Source organism: Salvia hispanica, chromosome 3 (genome assembly GCF_029641045.1).
Source record: "Salvia hispanica isolate PSC_SH4W2 chromosome 3, Shi_PSC_v1, whole genome shotgun sequence".
NCBI lineage: Eukaryota > Viridiplantae > Streptophyta > Magnoliopsida > Lamiales > Lamiaceae > Salvia > Salvia hispanica.
Window position 1 is genome coordinate 57,752,432 of NC_142694.1, and position 18,496 is coordinate 57,770,927.

The window sequence follows — 18,496 nt, forward strand, 5'->3', positions numbered from 1 at the left end:
TAATCTAAAAATCATGTGGCAAATTCTGGACCACTCATTTAATAAAAATGAGTGGCTGATAATGCATTTCAATTCTCAATTAGGCTAAAAAGTCTCAATTGATCATAACCCTAATCAATCGTATCTTTTATATTTAATATATATACATGTTAGGTCAATAAATTTAGACATATAATATGTTAAAATTTCACCATCGAATAATTAAGAAAGATATGAAAGGTACAATGATCATTTTTAATGTTGCGAGATTAACCAAAATTGGCTAACTTTTTGGCAATTTGCCCATTTTTTAATATTTCCTCAAACAATAGGCTCATTTAGTTATTTTGGTTCATTTAATAAAATTAATTAACTTTATTTTTGTAAGTTTTTCTTTATTGTAAGTTCTATTCTCACTCATTTTGTCATTTTCGTTCATTTAATAAAATTAGTTAACTTTATTTTTGTAAGTTTTTCTTTATTATAAGTTAAATTTGTTCACATTGACAATACTTCAAATTTTATTTTTCTTTTGCTCTCTTTTATATTTACCAATTTCACAAACTCTAAAATCTCCGGTCCCTATTTATAAGGGAGGTAGAATTTCTCTTTAATGTTTTATCAATTTCGCACTAAAACTCAGTCTTCAAAGTCCCTATTTATTAGGGAGGGAGATGGAAGGATTCAACTAATTGAGGATTATTCCTTCAATATGCACTTCAACTTAGCACGATATGCATTCAGAGAAATCGGTTTTAAATAGTACTTCCGCTGGGTTTAATATAATTAATTTGAACTTGTTATTGATCAATATCATCTTCGTAAACTTGTTACTTCCTATACGAATTTGATCACAAATGATTTAATAGGATGAAGAAAATGTTACCAAGATATAACACAAATCTTTTTTTAAAGATTATTAGGTTTTCATATACACGAACGCAACGTTTAAGTGTAAGCATAATAAAGGCAAAGCAAAGAAAGGACGCAACAATATACACAACTCCATTTCTGAAACTGGAAAATGCCATAGAGCTCATGGAATTTCATTACAAAGGCCCTCTTCATATATATATACACATCTCACCAGACCTTGCTTGCTTGGGGAAATCAAAAACATTTTTATTTACAGATTATATAACCCCAGTGCTCATACCAGCGGCGACATCAACAAAAACATTATCCACCACTTGTTCCCTGCATTGCCCATTTCCCTTGTTCATGCCCCTGCCTCTACATCTGTGGCAACAGAACTTCACCGGAGCACCATCCGAGTCAGGGATCCCCGAACATCTAGTGTGCTGCCATATCCCACACACGTCACATGCCAGCATTCTCTCCCCGTCGTCGTCCTTTGCACCACATAAGCAGTCCACTATCCATCTCTCTAGACCCCTTTCCATTCTATACCTACTCAGACCATTTTTCCCATGGAACTTCCCCCGGATCCGCACAGACTCCCTCGACCCTAGCAATAGTCTGATCTGAGTCGATTCATCAACACCCCCATAACCAACCACCTCCTCCGCTTGGAACCTTCTCATCATCAGATACACATCTTGGAATGCCCTCATTGCTTCGACCTTCAAGTCAGCAATCGTGGCATCTGGTGATAATACAAGTAACTCTGGCGGAGGATTATGGTTTTTATATTCTTCAGGTTGTTCCATCAGATCAACCTCACACAGTACCTGCACTGCATTTTCCTTTGAAACTGGCAGGAAATGTCCTGGGAGGTAGTCCTTCACGAACTGCTTGCAATCAAGAATCTTCGTGACAGAGCTAACTGCAACATCTCTTTTAGCTACAGGCACGTGAAGTACCATTGCTTCAGGCTGGAGAAGACAATCATAAAAATACTTGAGATCCCCCACAAGCCGTTCATCAGATGGCTGGTTTGCCATGGGGAAGCTGTTCAAACATGTGCTGGCTGGAACGGATGCACTTCCTGGCTCAAGTCTGTAGAGAACAGAGGAACATGAGTAACAAAGATATACAGCGCAATCAAGTAGGGCAAAGTTCAAATTTGCTCACCGGTACTCCATGGCACCAGAGTCAGAAATGCACCGAGCAGCAACTACCATGCCGGTAGCTGCCTGTTTCCCCTTAAGTTCTTTAAGGCAGTAATCTAAAAGCTCCGGTGAACCTACTCTGCAAACAGCACCTTTAAGAGCACGCCAACTCACCCAGGTGGATCCACTAACAGCACGTAACACTTTGAACATAGCTTCTTCCACACGCCTTACGTCATCAATAGTCCAAGAACACAAAGCCCTCGAGTAACTAGTCTTAAGTTTCTTGCGAGGCGATTCATCTTCCCTTGCAGAAAACTGACGGCGGTCATGAATCATACCCATCAGGAAACTGAACAGGTCTCGGATGTTTACTAGCTCACGTTCAGATATGGACTGGTAAAATGATATCAAGTCCTGCAAGCGCGTACGAGCTTTCCTTCCTTGAGCTTGAAACAATGACAACGGCAGAGAAGAAAGATTCTCAATTGCCATCTTATAGTCGTCCAGATTCAAGGAGAAACTTCCCGCGCCAAAGTGATAGCCCCAATCTCCATACCATGGATGGCCGTTAACTACAGCATGAAGCAATCGGAACTCCAGACCATTCTTCTTCGACACATCCATGACGCTGACCTTTCTGTTCATCCATAAAAGTAGAAGTGTAAGTCCCCTACAGTACTGTATGACAAAAGAATAAGCCCAGAGCTTAATAAATCAGCTATGGCCGGGAAAAAAACTGTAGAAATCCTCACCTGACTCCAAGCATTTTGCAAAGCCTATCCCAGAAATTCATTATATGTCGTCCCGAAAGAAGCCTGGACCCACCTTCTCTACCATTTACTCTAAGAAGATGGCCATAGCCGTTCGCGTGAATGACACCATGCAACAGATGTGTCGTATTGTCCAGCTGCTGATACATCCAGTCTTCGACATCTTCCGTTGTCATTACATGACCGCATGACTTGCATCTAGAAAAACAATCATAATATTAAAACAATAGGCTCAACCAAGAATCCCCCAATTATATTCCCAAATTGGATAAACTAGATCAGTAAAACTGTCATTTAAAAGGAATAGCGAACAAGTTAGCAGCATATATACACTAAAAATTCAATCTTTACAAAATCAGAGCAACTCAAAACGCTATTCCCCCCCCCCCCCCCCCCCCCGCCCCCAATCAGTAACTTTTCCAATGAAAACATATTAAAGAACCCATGAGAAAAGACTCTCTCTACCTAGAATCAGTCATATGAAGAGCGTCACCACAGCCAGCACACGTCTTATTGTAGCCAGCAATAGAATTGCCATCAGCTTTAATTATGAAATGGTACCTCTTTCCGCTTACCGGATTGCTACTCCATCCTAATATAACAAACACAAAACACGATCACCAAATTTACCAAATCATAATGGCTTCATCCCCAAAATTAACCCGTAATTCATCATTATAGTACTCTCAATTAACGACTACATTAAACAAAATAAATTAATTAATTAATTAAATAAAGTAAATAACTAGGCGCGAACAGAATCGTAGGGCGAAAGTCAATCTTCGCCTTAATAGAGAAGCTACACGTTCTATGTTGGTGACTCGTCACTACCGGATAAATTAAAGACCGACTAAAAGACACTTCTGACCTCATAGTGCACGCTTGTTGACCACAGATGATTGAGGGGTAGTTTAGGAAAAGACAGCATCAATTAGGAATTTCGGAATTAAAAAAAAAAAAGGGAAACACATCACAAAGGAGAGTGGCCCACTAGCACACTTCTCTTTAATTTTGTTTTCTATTTATTTTCATTATATGGGATTTAATTTATTGGGCAGTGGGCCGGCACTATGATATTAGCTTCCCACCTATGCACATAACTGGTCGGTCCCACTTCCACCTATAATCTTATTTAATATTAATATATTCGCCTCGGAATTATGAAATCAGTTTTAGGGAGTAATTATCTTCATTCATAAAAATTAAAAAAATAAAAAATAATAATAATACCACTCCAAAAATGCATCCGTTTTCCACTAATCCGCTAAAACTCACCCCACCTAAAATACGAATATTTCTACTTTCTAGCTTGTGTTTTCTTCTTTACCAAAAACGAGCGCTTAAACTTTCAATTCTTAAAAATAACTTAACGAAAAGAAAATCCGGAATTAGCACTGGCACGGCAAAGAATTAAAAAATCAACTGAGTCAGCGCGCCTGACTCGGTGCTGAGAACTCACCAACAACACGACACTGGTCGCAATAAACGGATCTGGATCTGGCAACATCCTCTTCCACGACGTCAAGGCAGACGATGGCAGGCCCGCCGTCGTCTACTGCCAGGTCGCCTACGCGGAAGAGGATCTGCCAGGTAAGCAGGTGGGGGAAGAGCGAGGAAGGGGGAGGGAGGGTCGCGTGCTGCGTCAGGAACGCCCTGACCGTGGTCCTAAACGGCCTGGCCGCCGCCGGAGATTCTAGATCACCGGCGCTCGGGAACGTGAGGAAATCACTGAGATCCGCAGTGACTCGTCTCTTCACCAGCCTTTTCGTCGGCCTCCCGTTCACCACCATGATTCTTCTTCCGTAACGATCCTCGTCTCAGATCTGGAACGATGACAGATCGGACGGCCAATATTAATATACAACAGATCCAGTTAAGGGTTATAAGTTAGTTTTTGAGGGATAAATTACAGAAAAGTTAAACACGAAGAAGACGGAGAAGAAGAGGAATAGGAAGATCCGTAGGAAAAGGAACCGGAGAGAATAGATGCAGAGAAGAAGAGGGGAGATGAGGGAAAAGCGGAGTGGTGGGTTTGTTTCGGCGGGTTGAAGAGATTAGGGTTTGTTTGGTGGGCCTTTTTGTATTTTTATATAATCTTTTAATTTTTCTCGATTCTAGTAAATTTCGAGAATTTTATAAGTCGGTCTATTATTTATATATGGCAGGTATACTGCATTCATTGAAATTTAATATGGCAAGTAAAAAAGAATTGCTTCTTTTTATTATCAGTTCCAAATTCAAAACTATGGAATTAAATGTGGATTTCGTAGCTGATTTAAATTCAAATTAATTTGGTATGGTGAGTGAGATAAGAACAAGCTGTGACCAATCAACGGATATATTGCGAGAGAGTGATTTATTTATGAGTGTGATGATTGATGAGGTAATTAGACAAAAATGACCTCCATTAAAAAGTTAGATTAAACAACGTAGTGGCAGAAACGTAAAAACATTAAAAGATTGAGATTTGCTGACTTATTAAAGGTCGAGTCAAATAACTTAATATCTAATCTACTTCAAAATAAAATGAGGCGGTGAAGGAAGAGTGTGACGTGGCGGGAAGATTCTAGAATCTATATTATGTTTGGATGTGAATCAGGAGTAATAAATTCAATTTTCATATAATATAGATATATATTTCGACAACGTACTTTCGGATATCCATTATAGATGAATTAGAGCATCCTTCACCCCGTCCCGGATTTGGGCCGCAAGTTCCCTCCACATCATCATTTCCTTAAATTAGGGGTTTCGGGCCACAACTCCATTAACCACGCAGGCCACAACTCGGGTCACAACTCAGGCCACAACTATTCATTTGCACTATTCACAACTACATATTTTAATCGTAAAATAGAATACGTTGAACAATTAAAACCGGGAAAATTCATTGTGCAATCGAAAAATAGAAAATTAAAAATCCGAGGAAAAATTTTACAAATCCTAGAAAAAAAAAATTATTAAGACCTAGAAAATAAAAATTACATCCTAGAACAAATATTAAAATAATTTAGAAGATAGAAATGGAGAAATTGGTGGAAGAATGTTGAAGAAATGGATATAATAAAATGGGGAAAAAAATCAAAAAAAGAAAAAAAAAAAGAAAAATTTTGGGGGTTTGCGGCCCGTCCCGATGCATATAACCCTGAGCCGGGCCGGACCCCGGGAGCGGCCCAAGGATGGAACTGCGGGCCCGGGACCATCCCGGGCCGTGACTCTCCCCCCTTCAACGCTAAAATCGGGCCGGGACTCGCGAGTTGCGGCCCGGCTCAACAGCGTTAGAGCACACATATGGCCCCTGGTAGGATTGCTTAAACGGTACTTTGATTTTCGATTAAACGAAACTGGAATTGGAACCTGCCGATTAAGTGTGGAACCGGGAAATAAAAAATCAGTTTAATTCAGGTACCGGTTTCAAATTTTAGGAAAAAAAAAAAACTGGTTCCGATTTTAACCGGAACCGATCGGTTCCAAACCGAAACAGGATTACAATTTAATTTTATATTTTTTTTATAATTTAATATACTAATAAATCTAACTTAATCGAATTTATATTGAATTGAAATAAAATAATTTGAAATTCTGAGCGATATTTAGATTTAAACCATGTTAAATTTGTGAGCTCTGTTTTCTAAAGTTTTTAAAATATTTAAACCGTGATGTTTTGAATCTAAACTTAATTCCCCAATCCAATGTTGATGGACTAGAATAGGACATCATAAGTTTATTTTTCATCCCCAAAAGAGCTTATACAAATACAATGTCATTTGATATGATAGAAATTTACCATTATAAAAAATTCGACGTAACAATTCATTTAACATATGATTTTAACATGTTTGTGAATAATTCATTAATTGTTCTGTTTCAAACCAAAAAGTCATAACAAGATCAATTAGTATTCGAAATTCTATTGAATATTTGTTTAGCCAAATAAAGGGAAAATGAAATTCAATTTCAAAACTCCTTTAAAAAAGTTACTGCTAAATTTTAGAATTTTTTTTTTAATAAAAGAATTATCAACGTAAACTAGTGTAGCCTGCTATTTGTATTCATTTAAAGATTTTTTACAAAATAGTACTACAGTTGGCATACCTAGTAAGTCTTACCCATACATGAATATTAATCTATTATTGGTTTGTATTTTTTTTGTATTTATTTGAATTTTACGTATTATTTGTTATATTTTAGATATTGGATTATTATTATTTTAGTATTTAATTATTTAAAATTATAAATAAATTCATATTAAAATTACACATCGATTCTGGTTTCGATTCCAGTATTTACTGAAAATTTGAAATCAGTTAACCCGTAAATTGGTCAAGTTAGAATCGGACTAGTCGAATAAGCAGGCCTAGCCCCTCGCCAGATTTATAACTCCATATTTATCTAATTACATTTTATTAATTTAAATACATTTTTAAACTTAGGGTAACCCTTACATTCTTTCAAATTGACGTAACTGAAAAAAATGCTCCTTCTGTCACACAAAAATATGCATTCTTTCCTTGTTAGTTGTCCCACGAGAATATATAAACTTTCTAAATTTGGAAACTTTTTTCTCTGAAATGAGGCGGGACTCATTCTCCATTAGCAATACTTATTTTCTTTATACTTCTCTCTTACTTGAACAATTGTGCATCTTAGGGCATTCACAGTATAATAAGCCTTCTCACAGCCCTCCGAAAAATTTGTCCAGCCATATTATCAGCCAACCTCACAGCCCTCCCATTCAAATCATTTTAACTATTGGTGTTTATCAAATATAAAACAATAAATACGAAATTAATTAGAGAAAAAAATGAGAAAAACTCAAACATACTTCATTAAAAAAAAACTTCAACTAAAATTCGAAAAAAAAATAACCTTCTACCAGCTTCAACACGCCCGCCCGGCTCACTCATTGGAGTCCTCCCCATCAACCCCAGCACCCTCTGCATCATCATTGATTGGCAACCCCATATGCGCTTCATCGTATTCATGACCATAACGTACTCATTTTTTACTCTGGGGTTGGTTGCGTCAGCCCAACGTACAACGACATCAAACGGGTGCTTCAATGCTTGCATCTTGATATAAGGGAGAGAACCCGCCGCTTCCGCCTTGGAACGTAGAGTACGGCCAAGGGACCGCAATGTAGCCGCTAGAGAATGAAGGAAACCCCCCAGGGAATTGGTTCCATGTGAGGAACCCGCCAAAACCTCTGCCGCCACGCTGCCTCCCATGCCGAAACTGTTGGAAATTTGATACACAACAGAGGAGCACTCAACAAGAATGAAATATGGATGATAAGTATTTATAGGCTTCTCACAAAAGGATTACAAAATACAATCAAAGTGCTTCAGCACTACAAAATCTCATTCACTACATTTTCTTTTTCTCTTATGATTGATCCTTATGATACAATGAACTATAACTACACCTATTTATAGATTTTTGGAGATTGATAAACTAGCTACCTAGTATACACATCTCCACTACGTGTCATGATTAGCTTAATTAGAAAGGCCATCACATGTTAACCATAAATTCCACCGCCTATTACATATTGGATTTGTGGCTTCATTTTGACCATGAACAAATAACTATTCTTCCACTATATGACGTAGAGGACTTGTAAGCATCTTTTTAGCCATGAGAAATCACAAAATTTTCATCACTATTACGAGGTGGTGATGCAGCAGCTTCGTCATTTTCTTAATCTTGAAGCAATTGAGTTTAATAAACTCAACATCCTCCCTTAAGCTCAATTCTTCAATGTCTTCATGCCGAGCATAAATTTCAATCTTCTAAACACATCCTGCTTTAGTGGCTTTGTAAATATGTCTGCAATTTGATCCTGTGACTTGCAGTATACTAACTCCACATCATTTTGGTTCACGTGCTCCCGAATGAAATGATAACGAGTATCGATATGCTTACTTCTTTCGTGGAACACCGGATTCTTTGCAAGTGCTATTGCAGATTTATTATCAACACGTATCTCCGTCGGGCCTTGTTGCGCGAATCCCAGAAAACTTAGTAAATTTCTCAACCAAATGCAATGGCACACCGTTGAACTTGCTGCAACATACTCAGCTTCACAGGTTGAGAGTGTTACTATAGCTTGCTTCTTGGACGACCAAGTGAAGGCAGCATCTCCAATATAAAAACAGTAGCCAGTAGTGCTTTTTCTTTCATCTAAGTCTCTTCCCCAATCGCTATCCGAATAACCAATAAGCTTAACATCTTGATTAGAGGGATAGAGCATACCTTCATTTAGCGTACCTTTAATATAGCGCAAAATCCTCTTGGCTGCATTCAAATGAGACTGTGACGGCGTTTCCATGTACCTGCTAATTAGTCCAACTCCATAGAGAATATCGGGCCTAGTGCACGTTAGATATCGTAGACTTCCAACCAGGCTTTTGAAGTAAGTTGGATCTACCTTTGCTTCACCATCATGCTTCCTCAATTCTTGACCAATCTCCACGGGAGTATTAACGGGATTGCAAGACTCCATTTTGAACTTCTCCAAGATTTGTTTTGTAGGCAATGCAGCCAAAAACTCTGAGGTGTGCAACACTGGGCTTGAACGAGCTCCATGCTTCTTCAGGTGTCATGTTGCGAACACTTTTGGTTGGACATCGATTCAAGAGATATACTGCTGTTGCGACAGCTTCAGCCCAGAATTCTCGGGGTAAATCCTTCCCTTTGATCATACTCCTCGCCATATCAAGAATTGTCCGGTTCTTCCTTTCAGCAACACCATTCAGTTGAGGAGTATATGGAGGTGTAACCTGGTGAACGATTCCATGCTCTTTGCAAAACTTTTCGAACAGATCGGATGTGAACTCGCCACCTTGGTCGGATCTGAGAACTTTAATATAGTGTCCACTCTGTCTTTCAACAAGAATTTTGAACTCTTTGAAAATATCAAAACACCTCAGATTTCCTTTTCAAGAAATATACCCAAGACTTTCTGGAATAATCATCAATGAAAGTCAAAAAATACTGATTACCTCCATTAGAAACAGGTTTCAGAGGACCACATACGTCTGTATGAACGATCTCCAACGGGCGTGATGCTCTCCATCTCATTTCTTTAGAGAAGCTTGGCCTATGATGTTTGCCAAGTATGCAACCTTCGCAAACTTCTTCAGGATGATCAATATGCGGCAAACCTTTCACCATATTCTTTGTAGACAAAAGCTTTAAGCCACCAAAATTCAGATGTCCAAGACGCAAATGCCATAACCACGATTCATCTTTAACAATAGCATTCATGCACTTCAACATATCATGTTTCACATTCAATGCAAATAATCTATTTTTGGACATCTTCACACAGGCAACCAAATTACCACGAGCATCATTGATAGTAAGGTGGGAATTCTTGATACTAACATCAAATCCTTTCTCCAGCAATTGACCAAGACTCAAAATATTGCTTTTCATGGCAGGCACATAATAGACGTCATATATAAAACCATGATTTCCATTCTTCAGCTTAATCAAGATATTACCTTTTCCTTGCACCGCAACTTTTGAGGAATCTCCAAAGGTCACGTCCCCATAGGATGTCTCCTTTAGCTCCACGAAGAGTTCCTTGTTCCCGCACATGTGGTTACTCGCTCCAGTATCCAAGTACCACGTGCTACACTGATCACCTTCAAGTCCTTTGTGAATAAAAAGAGAGGTTGAAGTTACCTGCTCATTATCATCTCCACCATCGGCATAATTGACTTGTTGATTGGTCCTGGTATTTTCGGCTATTGGACACTCATAACTGTAATGCCAAAATTCCTGAAGCTCTGATACCAGATTTGTTGGAAATTTGATACACAACAGAGGAGCACTCAACAAGAATGAAATATGGATGATAAGTATTTATAGGCTTCTCACAAAAGGATTACAAAATACAATCAAAGTGCTTCAGCACTACAAAATCTCTCTTCACTCTTTCTAACTTGAGCTACGGCTCTTTTTTTCTTTCTATCTAAGAGCTTCGGCTCTTACAAACACTCACTCTTCCTTTCTCTCTACTATGAGCTACGGCTCATTCACTCTAAATCTCATTCACTACATTTTCTTTTTCTCTTATGATTGATCCTTATGATACAATGAACTATAACTACACCTATTTATAGATTTTTGGAGATTGATAAACTAGCTACCTAGTATACACATCTCCACTACGTGTCATGATTAGCTTAATTAGAAAGGCCATCACATGTTAACCATAAATTCCACCGCCTATTACATATTGGATTTGTGGCTTCATTTTGACCATGAACAAATAACTATTCTTCCACTATATGACGTAGAGGACTTGTAAGCATCTTTTTAGCCATGAGAAATCACAAAATTTTCACCACTATTACGAGGTGGTGATGCAGCAGCTTCGTCATTTTCTTAATCTTGAAGCAATTGAGTTTAATAAACTCAACAGAAACCACCGTCGCCGCCGCCTCCCATGCTGAACTCGCCGCCGGCGTTTACCCTTCCAAATCCGCCGCCGGCGTCGCCCCCTCTGTACCCGCCGTTGCTACCGCCGGCGTTTCCCCTGTAACGACTCCCACACGACGCGCAATAGGCACCAAGAGAGTGTCGCCCCACTCCTACGCCTGTCCCGTCAGCGCCCGCCAACCGTTGTCTAACGGCCTTCCGCGCGCAATAGGCGTCGTTGTCCCGCATGGAAGCCGGACAACTGCCTATTGTGAGTGCTCTAAAACTCTTGCCCAACCAAAAAAACAATTCTTGTAACACGGAGGGAGTATGTATATAGAGTTACATGATTATTAATATGTCTATGTTAGCGTATAGGATCTTATTTGAATTAGATTAATTTATAAAATGGTACTCCCATAGTCCGTCATAAGTAAAACATTCTTTTAATCACAATATATGAGAAAATTGATATTTCATTTAAATAAAGAGATAACATAGTATGCAAGTGAATAAAGTATAAAAATTAATAGAAAATAAAATATGAATAGTGATAAATTAAAATAAAGTAAAAAAAAAATTGATTTAAACTTATGTAATATTCTTTTCATCATAAGATATGAGAAAATATGGTGCTTTATTTAAATCAAGAGATAATATAGCATGACATAAAATAAAGTAGAATGAATAAAAATGTAAAGGGCGATAAACTAAAATAGAGTAAAGATATTGTTTTTTTTTTTGCTACAAATAAAATGATTCTCTTATACTCTCTTCGTCCATAAAAAATAGGGCAATTGATGTATGTCATGGGTTTTAATGTAAAATTGATAAAGTAAGAGATAAGGGAAAAATGTAAGTGAAAAGTAGTGTTAGTGGAATGATATGTAGGGTTATTATTTGTTGAAAACTTTCCACGGGTTTTAATGTAGAATTGATAAAGTAAGAGATAAGGGAAAAATGTAAGTGAAAATTAGTGTTAGTGGAATGATATGTAGGGTTATTATTTGTTGAAAACTTTCCATAAATAAATGTGCTCTATGTTTTGTGGACGGCCAAAAATGGTAAATGTGCCCTATTTTTTGTGGACGGAGAGAATATTAAAATATAACTCGTTTGTATAAGGGATAGTTTAGTAGCTATGTTAATTCTAGATAAACTTATTTAACCTACATTATTGAGCATTTGATAACATAGTTTATTTATCTCTAAAGCCTATGATTAAGGGCGGCCCCGATGAAGCCCAAGATAATAAATACTCATATTACTGATAAATTTCTTGGGCTCCAGGGTCTAATTGTTTGTCTGCATCATTTTTGAAACGTGACAAACCTATGTTCTTACACAAATACACTCATATTAATATATTATTTTTCACAAATATCATATGTTTTATTCAAAACATCCGTTAGCTATAATATGAGAAAGATGATGGGCTTGGCAGCGGAAGCACAAATAAATCAGAGAATTAGATCTATTTAGCAGATTATTTAGACAACATCTATTCGCATAATTATCACATCGTTCACATGTAACTGCTGAAAGCTTGAATTAATACATACTTTGATTAATTGAAACCTAAAACATGCTTTTCTACGGAGATTATATTTTACCTTCTTGAATCTCCAAACAATTGAAGATTGCTAGCTACTTCTCCACGTGATGATCTTCAATACTAGACCACAAATTCTCGAATTATATTTCGATATCAGGGCGGGCTCTGATCTTTTCAAAATATATAGGATCTAAATAAAGAAGACAGAACTTATGTGAGTGCGATATATGTCATTGCTATATCATAGTGTATTTCATTGCTTTTATATGATTCTGCATATGATTGATCTTGCTATAACGCAGGATATTCAGAAGTTGCAATATTTTCGGGATGCTGCCAGAGTATATTGGAGAAAAATGTCTTTAGTAGAATATTTTCTGCATGATTGATATTGTTGTTCACACCTACTATTGTTAGTATTGATTCTAATTTATTTAATTAATTTAAAATTTAAAATTAATGTTTTAAAAATATACTATTAATCTGTGCATAGCACATGCGTGATACTAGTTTTATATAATATTCGTGTCAATATATATACACGGTAGAGGAAGTTTTATTTAGGGGGATACTCATTCAATCATTCCTCCGTTCAAATATTTCTTCTACTACAGAGCACTTAACAAAGAAATTGAAGGAACATGTTATCAAGCTTTTTATTGAAAGATAATTGAGAAGGTTGAAATATAATATCATAATCAGGTGTGTATAAATCATATTTTTAATTTTATATGTTCTATGTATTTCATTGCTATATGTTTAAGTGGAATGAATAATTGGATTATATGATATGTTATTTGATATCAATGCCGGAATATGATATGGATATATGATTGGTGCAATAGATATATTTATATATTATAAAGGAATTATTTGATGAAATTTGTAACTGATGCAATTGATATGTTTACATATAATTTTGGAATGATTTGAATCATGAAACTAAAAAGGATATGTGACAGTGTTGCCTTGGGTCTGACATCAATGAAAATGGACCTACGGGTCATATATACAATGACAATGAGCCTACGGGTCATATATATGTATACAAAGGCAATGGGACCTACGGGTCATATATACAATGACAATGGACCTACGGGTCATATGTATACAATGGTAATGGACCTTCGGGTCATACATATGTATACAAAGGCAATGGGACCTACGGGTCATATATACAATGACAATTGACCTGCGGGTCATATATATATGTACAAAGGCAATGGGACCTTCAGGTCATATACAATGGAATCCCGGGCAGATACCAGACTTGATTTGTCACAGAATAATAAATTGATCAGAGAGGCATATGCATATGGATCTGAGATTGTTCATGATATTTGATGTTGATTTATATGTGCGTATTTAGAATATTTGTAAATAAATCTAATAAATGATAGATTCTGTAGTTATAGTATTTGGATGGTGGAATGATTAGTATGTAATTTCTTTACTTTAATTTATATTTTTTTTTATTTTAAGTATATATACGTCAGAGGGGTTGGAAAATGACAGTCAATCTTAAATTAGTACTCCCTCCGTCCCAAAATAAGCAAGTCATTTTCCTTTTTGGATGTCCCATAATAAGTGAGTCATTTCTCTTTTTGACAAAAATTCTTCTCTTTTACTTTGTTCTCTCTTCACTCCTCTACTTTTATCTCTCTAATATCTTACTCTCCCCACTTAATTATTTAAATATCAATTCATTAAATCCCGTGTCCAAAAGAAGTGCTTTGCTTATCTTGGGACGGAAGGAGTAACTCCAAATAGCTCGATTAGACTCTCAAAATACCCTCACTCTCAATTAACAATACATTTTTAGGGAGAATTAATTGTAGTGTTAACTAAGTTCGTCTAACATGAAAATCATCTCTGGATTACTTTAGATGCCAAGAAATCATTATAGAATGTGTCACTGAAGCATTATCGAACAACTTAAAATAAAGTTTACATAAACAAACGGATATAAAAAACTAGAATTAAATCCAAAAGAGTTACTGACACATCCCCATAATTCTTATAGTTTAGCTACTCATAGACAAATAACAAAGACTATAAATTAAAGTACAAAACATAAATAAAAGCAAACAAAACCTAATGATGAATTGTTGAGCAATCTCCAATCTCCTGCTGCCTTGCTCTAATATTCAAGAATGGTGGATGGAATGATGAAGGAATTTTATGTGTAGAGAAAGATGAAAAAATAAGGGTTGGAGAAGAGAGAGACACAGATGAGCATTGGAGACTCCCTAATTTTGGAGGTTACGAATGATTAATAATATATATGAGGTTATGGGGTATTTATGGGCTTTAAAAAGGTTTGACTTGGTAATTTTTGTGCCTTAGAAGGAATGCAAAAGATTTGGTTTCACAACCTCCGATCGATGACGAGCGGTATGAGCTACGACGACGTCCTAGAGTTGTTGAATGCCCAATTCACGACCATCGTCAATAATAGTATGGGCTTCAATCACCGGGAAGCCTACCACAAACTGAAGGATCACCCAAAATTCCAAATCGGGATTAAGGCGGCAATGGCGCAAGACTCGAGAAGGAAGAGGCTTGGCGGATCCCAGAGTTTAAGCAACGGCTGGCCGGCACCAACCGACTTGACCGAGTCGGTTGAGGTGAGTCAACCCACTCCTCGACGCCCGATCGAAAAGCGGCGAAGGGGAAGGGGAAGACACAGTCGAGCATCTCGCAGGCCGAAGTTAGCATGAAAGGTGAGCTAAGAGTAGCCAACTACGCTACGCTGCACAAGTTCTACAAGTTGTACAAAAAGACACCAGAAGAGCGGATTTGGACGGATATCTGGAATACTATCACGAAGATGAAGAAAAAATTGGGTCTGGATTCCGATGACGATGACGCTTGAGTTAGTATCTTGTAAGTTTTTATCTGTGTTTTCAGTTATTTTTTTCTGTATATTTCATGTAGGAATTTATTTTTAATTAATTTCGTTTTTTATAATTTATTTGTCTTGAATTTATTCTTATGTATCACATTTTATTTGATAAATAATTAAAAATGAAATATACAAATATTGTTGATGTGGAAATGAAATGGAAAGTGAGATAGGCCCTTGAGATAGACCCTTCCATAGCTAGGAGATAGGCCCTTTAGACCATCCGCATCCCTATCTCTTAACCATTTCAATACCGTCTCATCTCTTCACTATTCATGGGCTCCACTGTACTTTTCACCCTATCTCTTAACTAAGAGACAACATCTGCATCCCTCTATCTCTTAACCATTTCATCCCTTAACTATTCATACAATTTCATTTTTTATTTTTATTTCCAACAAATTCGATTAATAAAAACACACTTCATTAAATAAAATAAAATTACAATTTAAAATCCTAAAAAAATACATAATTAAAATCCTAAAAAAAATAAAAAGGACATAATTTAAAATACAATTTAAAATCCTAAAAATAAATAAAAGAAATTACTCCCCCGGCGAATCATCCCGCGAAGGCGGTAACGGTGGCAGAATACCAAGTTGTCCCGCCAGATACACAATGCCATCATGATGGGCTTGAAATTGGGTAGGCATCATGCGGGAGTGTCCGCCATCTTAGCGGTGAAGTACATGGACATTAGGGAGGTGTTCGACTGCCCTTGGGTGCCTGAGCCCACCTGGCTTGATTCGCCTCGGCCCCCCCTCCCTCTAGCCGCCCTCGCCGCCTTGGTCCCTTGCAGCTGACGTCGTGAGCCTCCTGCAGCGGCTGACGGGCCCCCAACCTCTTCTAAGGCGTTTTCTTCTTCGCCCTCACTAGACGAGTATTGGCCACCCGCCGTCTGCTTCGCGCGTTTTGAGTTCGACGACCAAACATCGACATGTTTGAAATCTTTGGAATTTTCGGTTCGATCAAAATGATTGCGGAGCATCTTCAAGTTGCGGCGGCGGGCCCCCTTCGACTTTGTCTCGTTGTAAGCTTAGGTGACCTTTTCCCAAAAATACAAGCGGGTTTGTTGATTCCCGATGATGGATCGTACGAGATGTTGACCCAAGCGTTGTACAGAGCCAACGTCTCCTTGCGGCTGTATGGATGACGGCCTAGATCCTCCTCCTCATTCTCTTCCTCCTCGGCATCGACGTCGCGATTGGCGGAGCCTCGACCGCCTCGTCGCCTTCCTATCGGAAGGTTTTCCAGAGTGTGTTCATCCGGAAAATTCTCCCTAATTTGGGAGTATCTCTGCGTTTGCCCATACCTCGGGGGAGGGGCGGAGGGACGATAGAATGCATCCACATCAAAATGTGGTGTTTGGTACGCCGTCGGCGTCGATGAGCCTTGGGTGCTCGGCGACGAACAAGAATCGGTAGCACCCAAAATGTTGTACATGCCCCCCAGTCTGTCGGATTTTGCACTATTTTAAGGCCCTTATTTGGTATGTTTTTAATGTCTAAATCGCAATTCATGTCCGTATTTTACATGTTTTTATCTATTTTGGTACTTTGACATGTTTTGTGAGAATTGTGCATATTTGAGCCTAAAAGATAGGAAAAAGTCGAAGATGGAGTTCTGGATCGTTCAAGACGTCAGCGGTCCGCTGCGTGTGTCGCAGCGACCGCTGGCACACAACGACCGTTGTTACGCCTGAAGCGGTCCGCTCCGAAAGAAGTTGTGCTAAAAATCTGAAGATGCCCAGCGACCGCTGGGGAGTGCGCAGTGACCGCTCAAGAAGGTCCCGAAGCCACTGGACTAATTTGCAGCGACCGCTACAACTCATGCAGCGACCTCTACACAAATGGGCAGAAGCTACGGAGAACCCACAACGACTGCTGGCCAAGGCGCAGCGGTCCGCTGCGAAAACGCAATGCACGATTTGACCTAGATTCTCTCCAAATTTTACCAAAATTACCCAACATTTTCCTTCTATCCATAGGATTTGAAATTTCCTCTATATATACCCCCTCAAACCTCTTCATTCGGAGACACTTTTACCTTGCTTTTTGCTTCATAATTCTAGAGCATAATATTTGAGAGATCTTCACTGTGCAAGAGGTTGAAGACGGATTCACGTGAAGATCAAGGCTACAGGATTTTTACCTTTGGGTTTTATCACTTTAGTTCTTATTTTTACATTGCTTTCCCTTCAAACTATGTTTTTAGATTATTCTATCATGTGTAACTAAATTCATAGGATTCTAGGGATGTGTTAGTAACTTTTATTGGTTTATACAATTCATTTTTCTATTTAATATCCGTTTTGTTTATATTTCGTTTCTTCCTTAAGTTATTCTGTAATACTGCATGTTTGAGTGACACATTCGATGCTGATTTGATATAACTTGCTACATAATCGTGAGAGGAGGTTGACGAGTTAAATCCACTTAATAGACACTACAATTAGCTTCCCTTAAAAAAATTGAGAGTGAGGACTTTTCAAGGGTCTTAGGAGCTTTTAGAAGTTACGTATCTAGAATTGACAACCGTGTTAGTAATCTACGCTTGTACCGCATGGGCGTAACTTTGTGACTCGTTCTATCGAAGTATAAACTGTGCTAGGACATTGCAGTTGGAATTTGTATAACCATAATTGTGAACGCACATCCCCAAAATTCTCTTATCTCATATACTTATCTCTAGTTTATGTGCAATTTGCTATTTATTGCTTTCAGTTAATTGTTTTCAAATAAAGTTTTCAAAACCCACTGTTTCTCCCCAGATAGTAAAAGAAGCTTAATAGAAGGTAGCCAGTCGGTGATCTTATTCCCCGTATTTGACAATCCAGTACTGA

The 18,496-nt window shown here is 37.9% G+C and overlaps 1 protein-coding gene and 1 pseudogene across 1 annotated transcript; both read right to left on the minus strand.

The window, feature by feature from the left end:
* Positions 1-962: 962 nt before the first annotated feature.
* LOC125214567 (PHD finger protein At1g33420-like) lies at positions 963-4,845 on the minus strand. Its single transcript, XM_048115650.2, has 5 exons — positions 4,224-4,845; positions 3,230-3,356; positions 2,747-2,962; positions 2,014-2,631; positions 963-1,938 (listed from the first exon to the last, which is right to left on the minus strand). The coding sequence occupies exons 1-5, from the start codon at positions 4,552-4,554 to the stop codon at positions 1,113-1,115; spliced, it is 2,118 nt and encodes a 705-aa protein (XP_047971607.1). The 5' UTR covers positions 4,555-4,845; the 3' UTR covers positions 963-1,112.
* A 2,728-nt stretch (positions 4,846-7,573) lies between these two features.
* LOC125216682 (secreted RxLR effector protein 161 pseudogene) lies at positions 7,574-9,623 on the minus strand (annotated as a pseudogene).
* Positions 9,624-18,496: the final 8,873 nt, after the last annotated feature.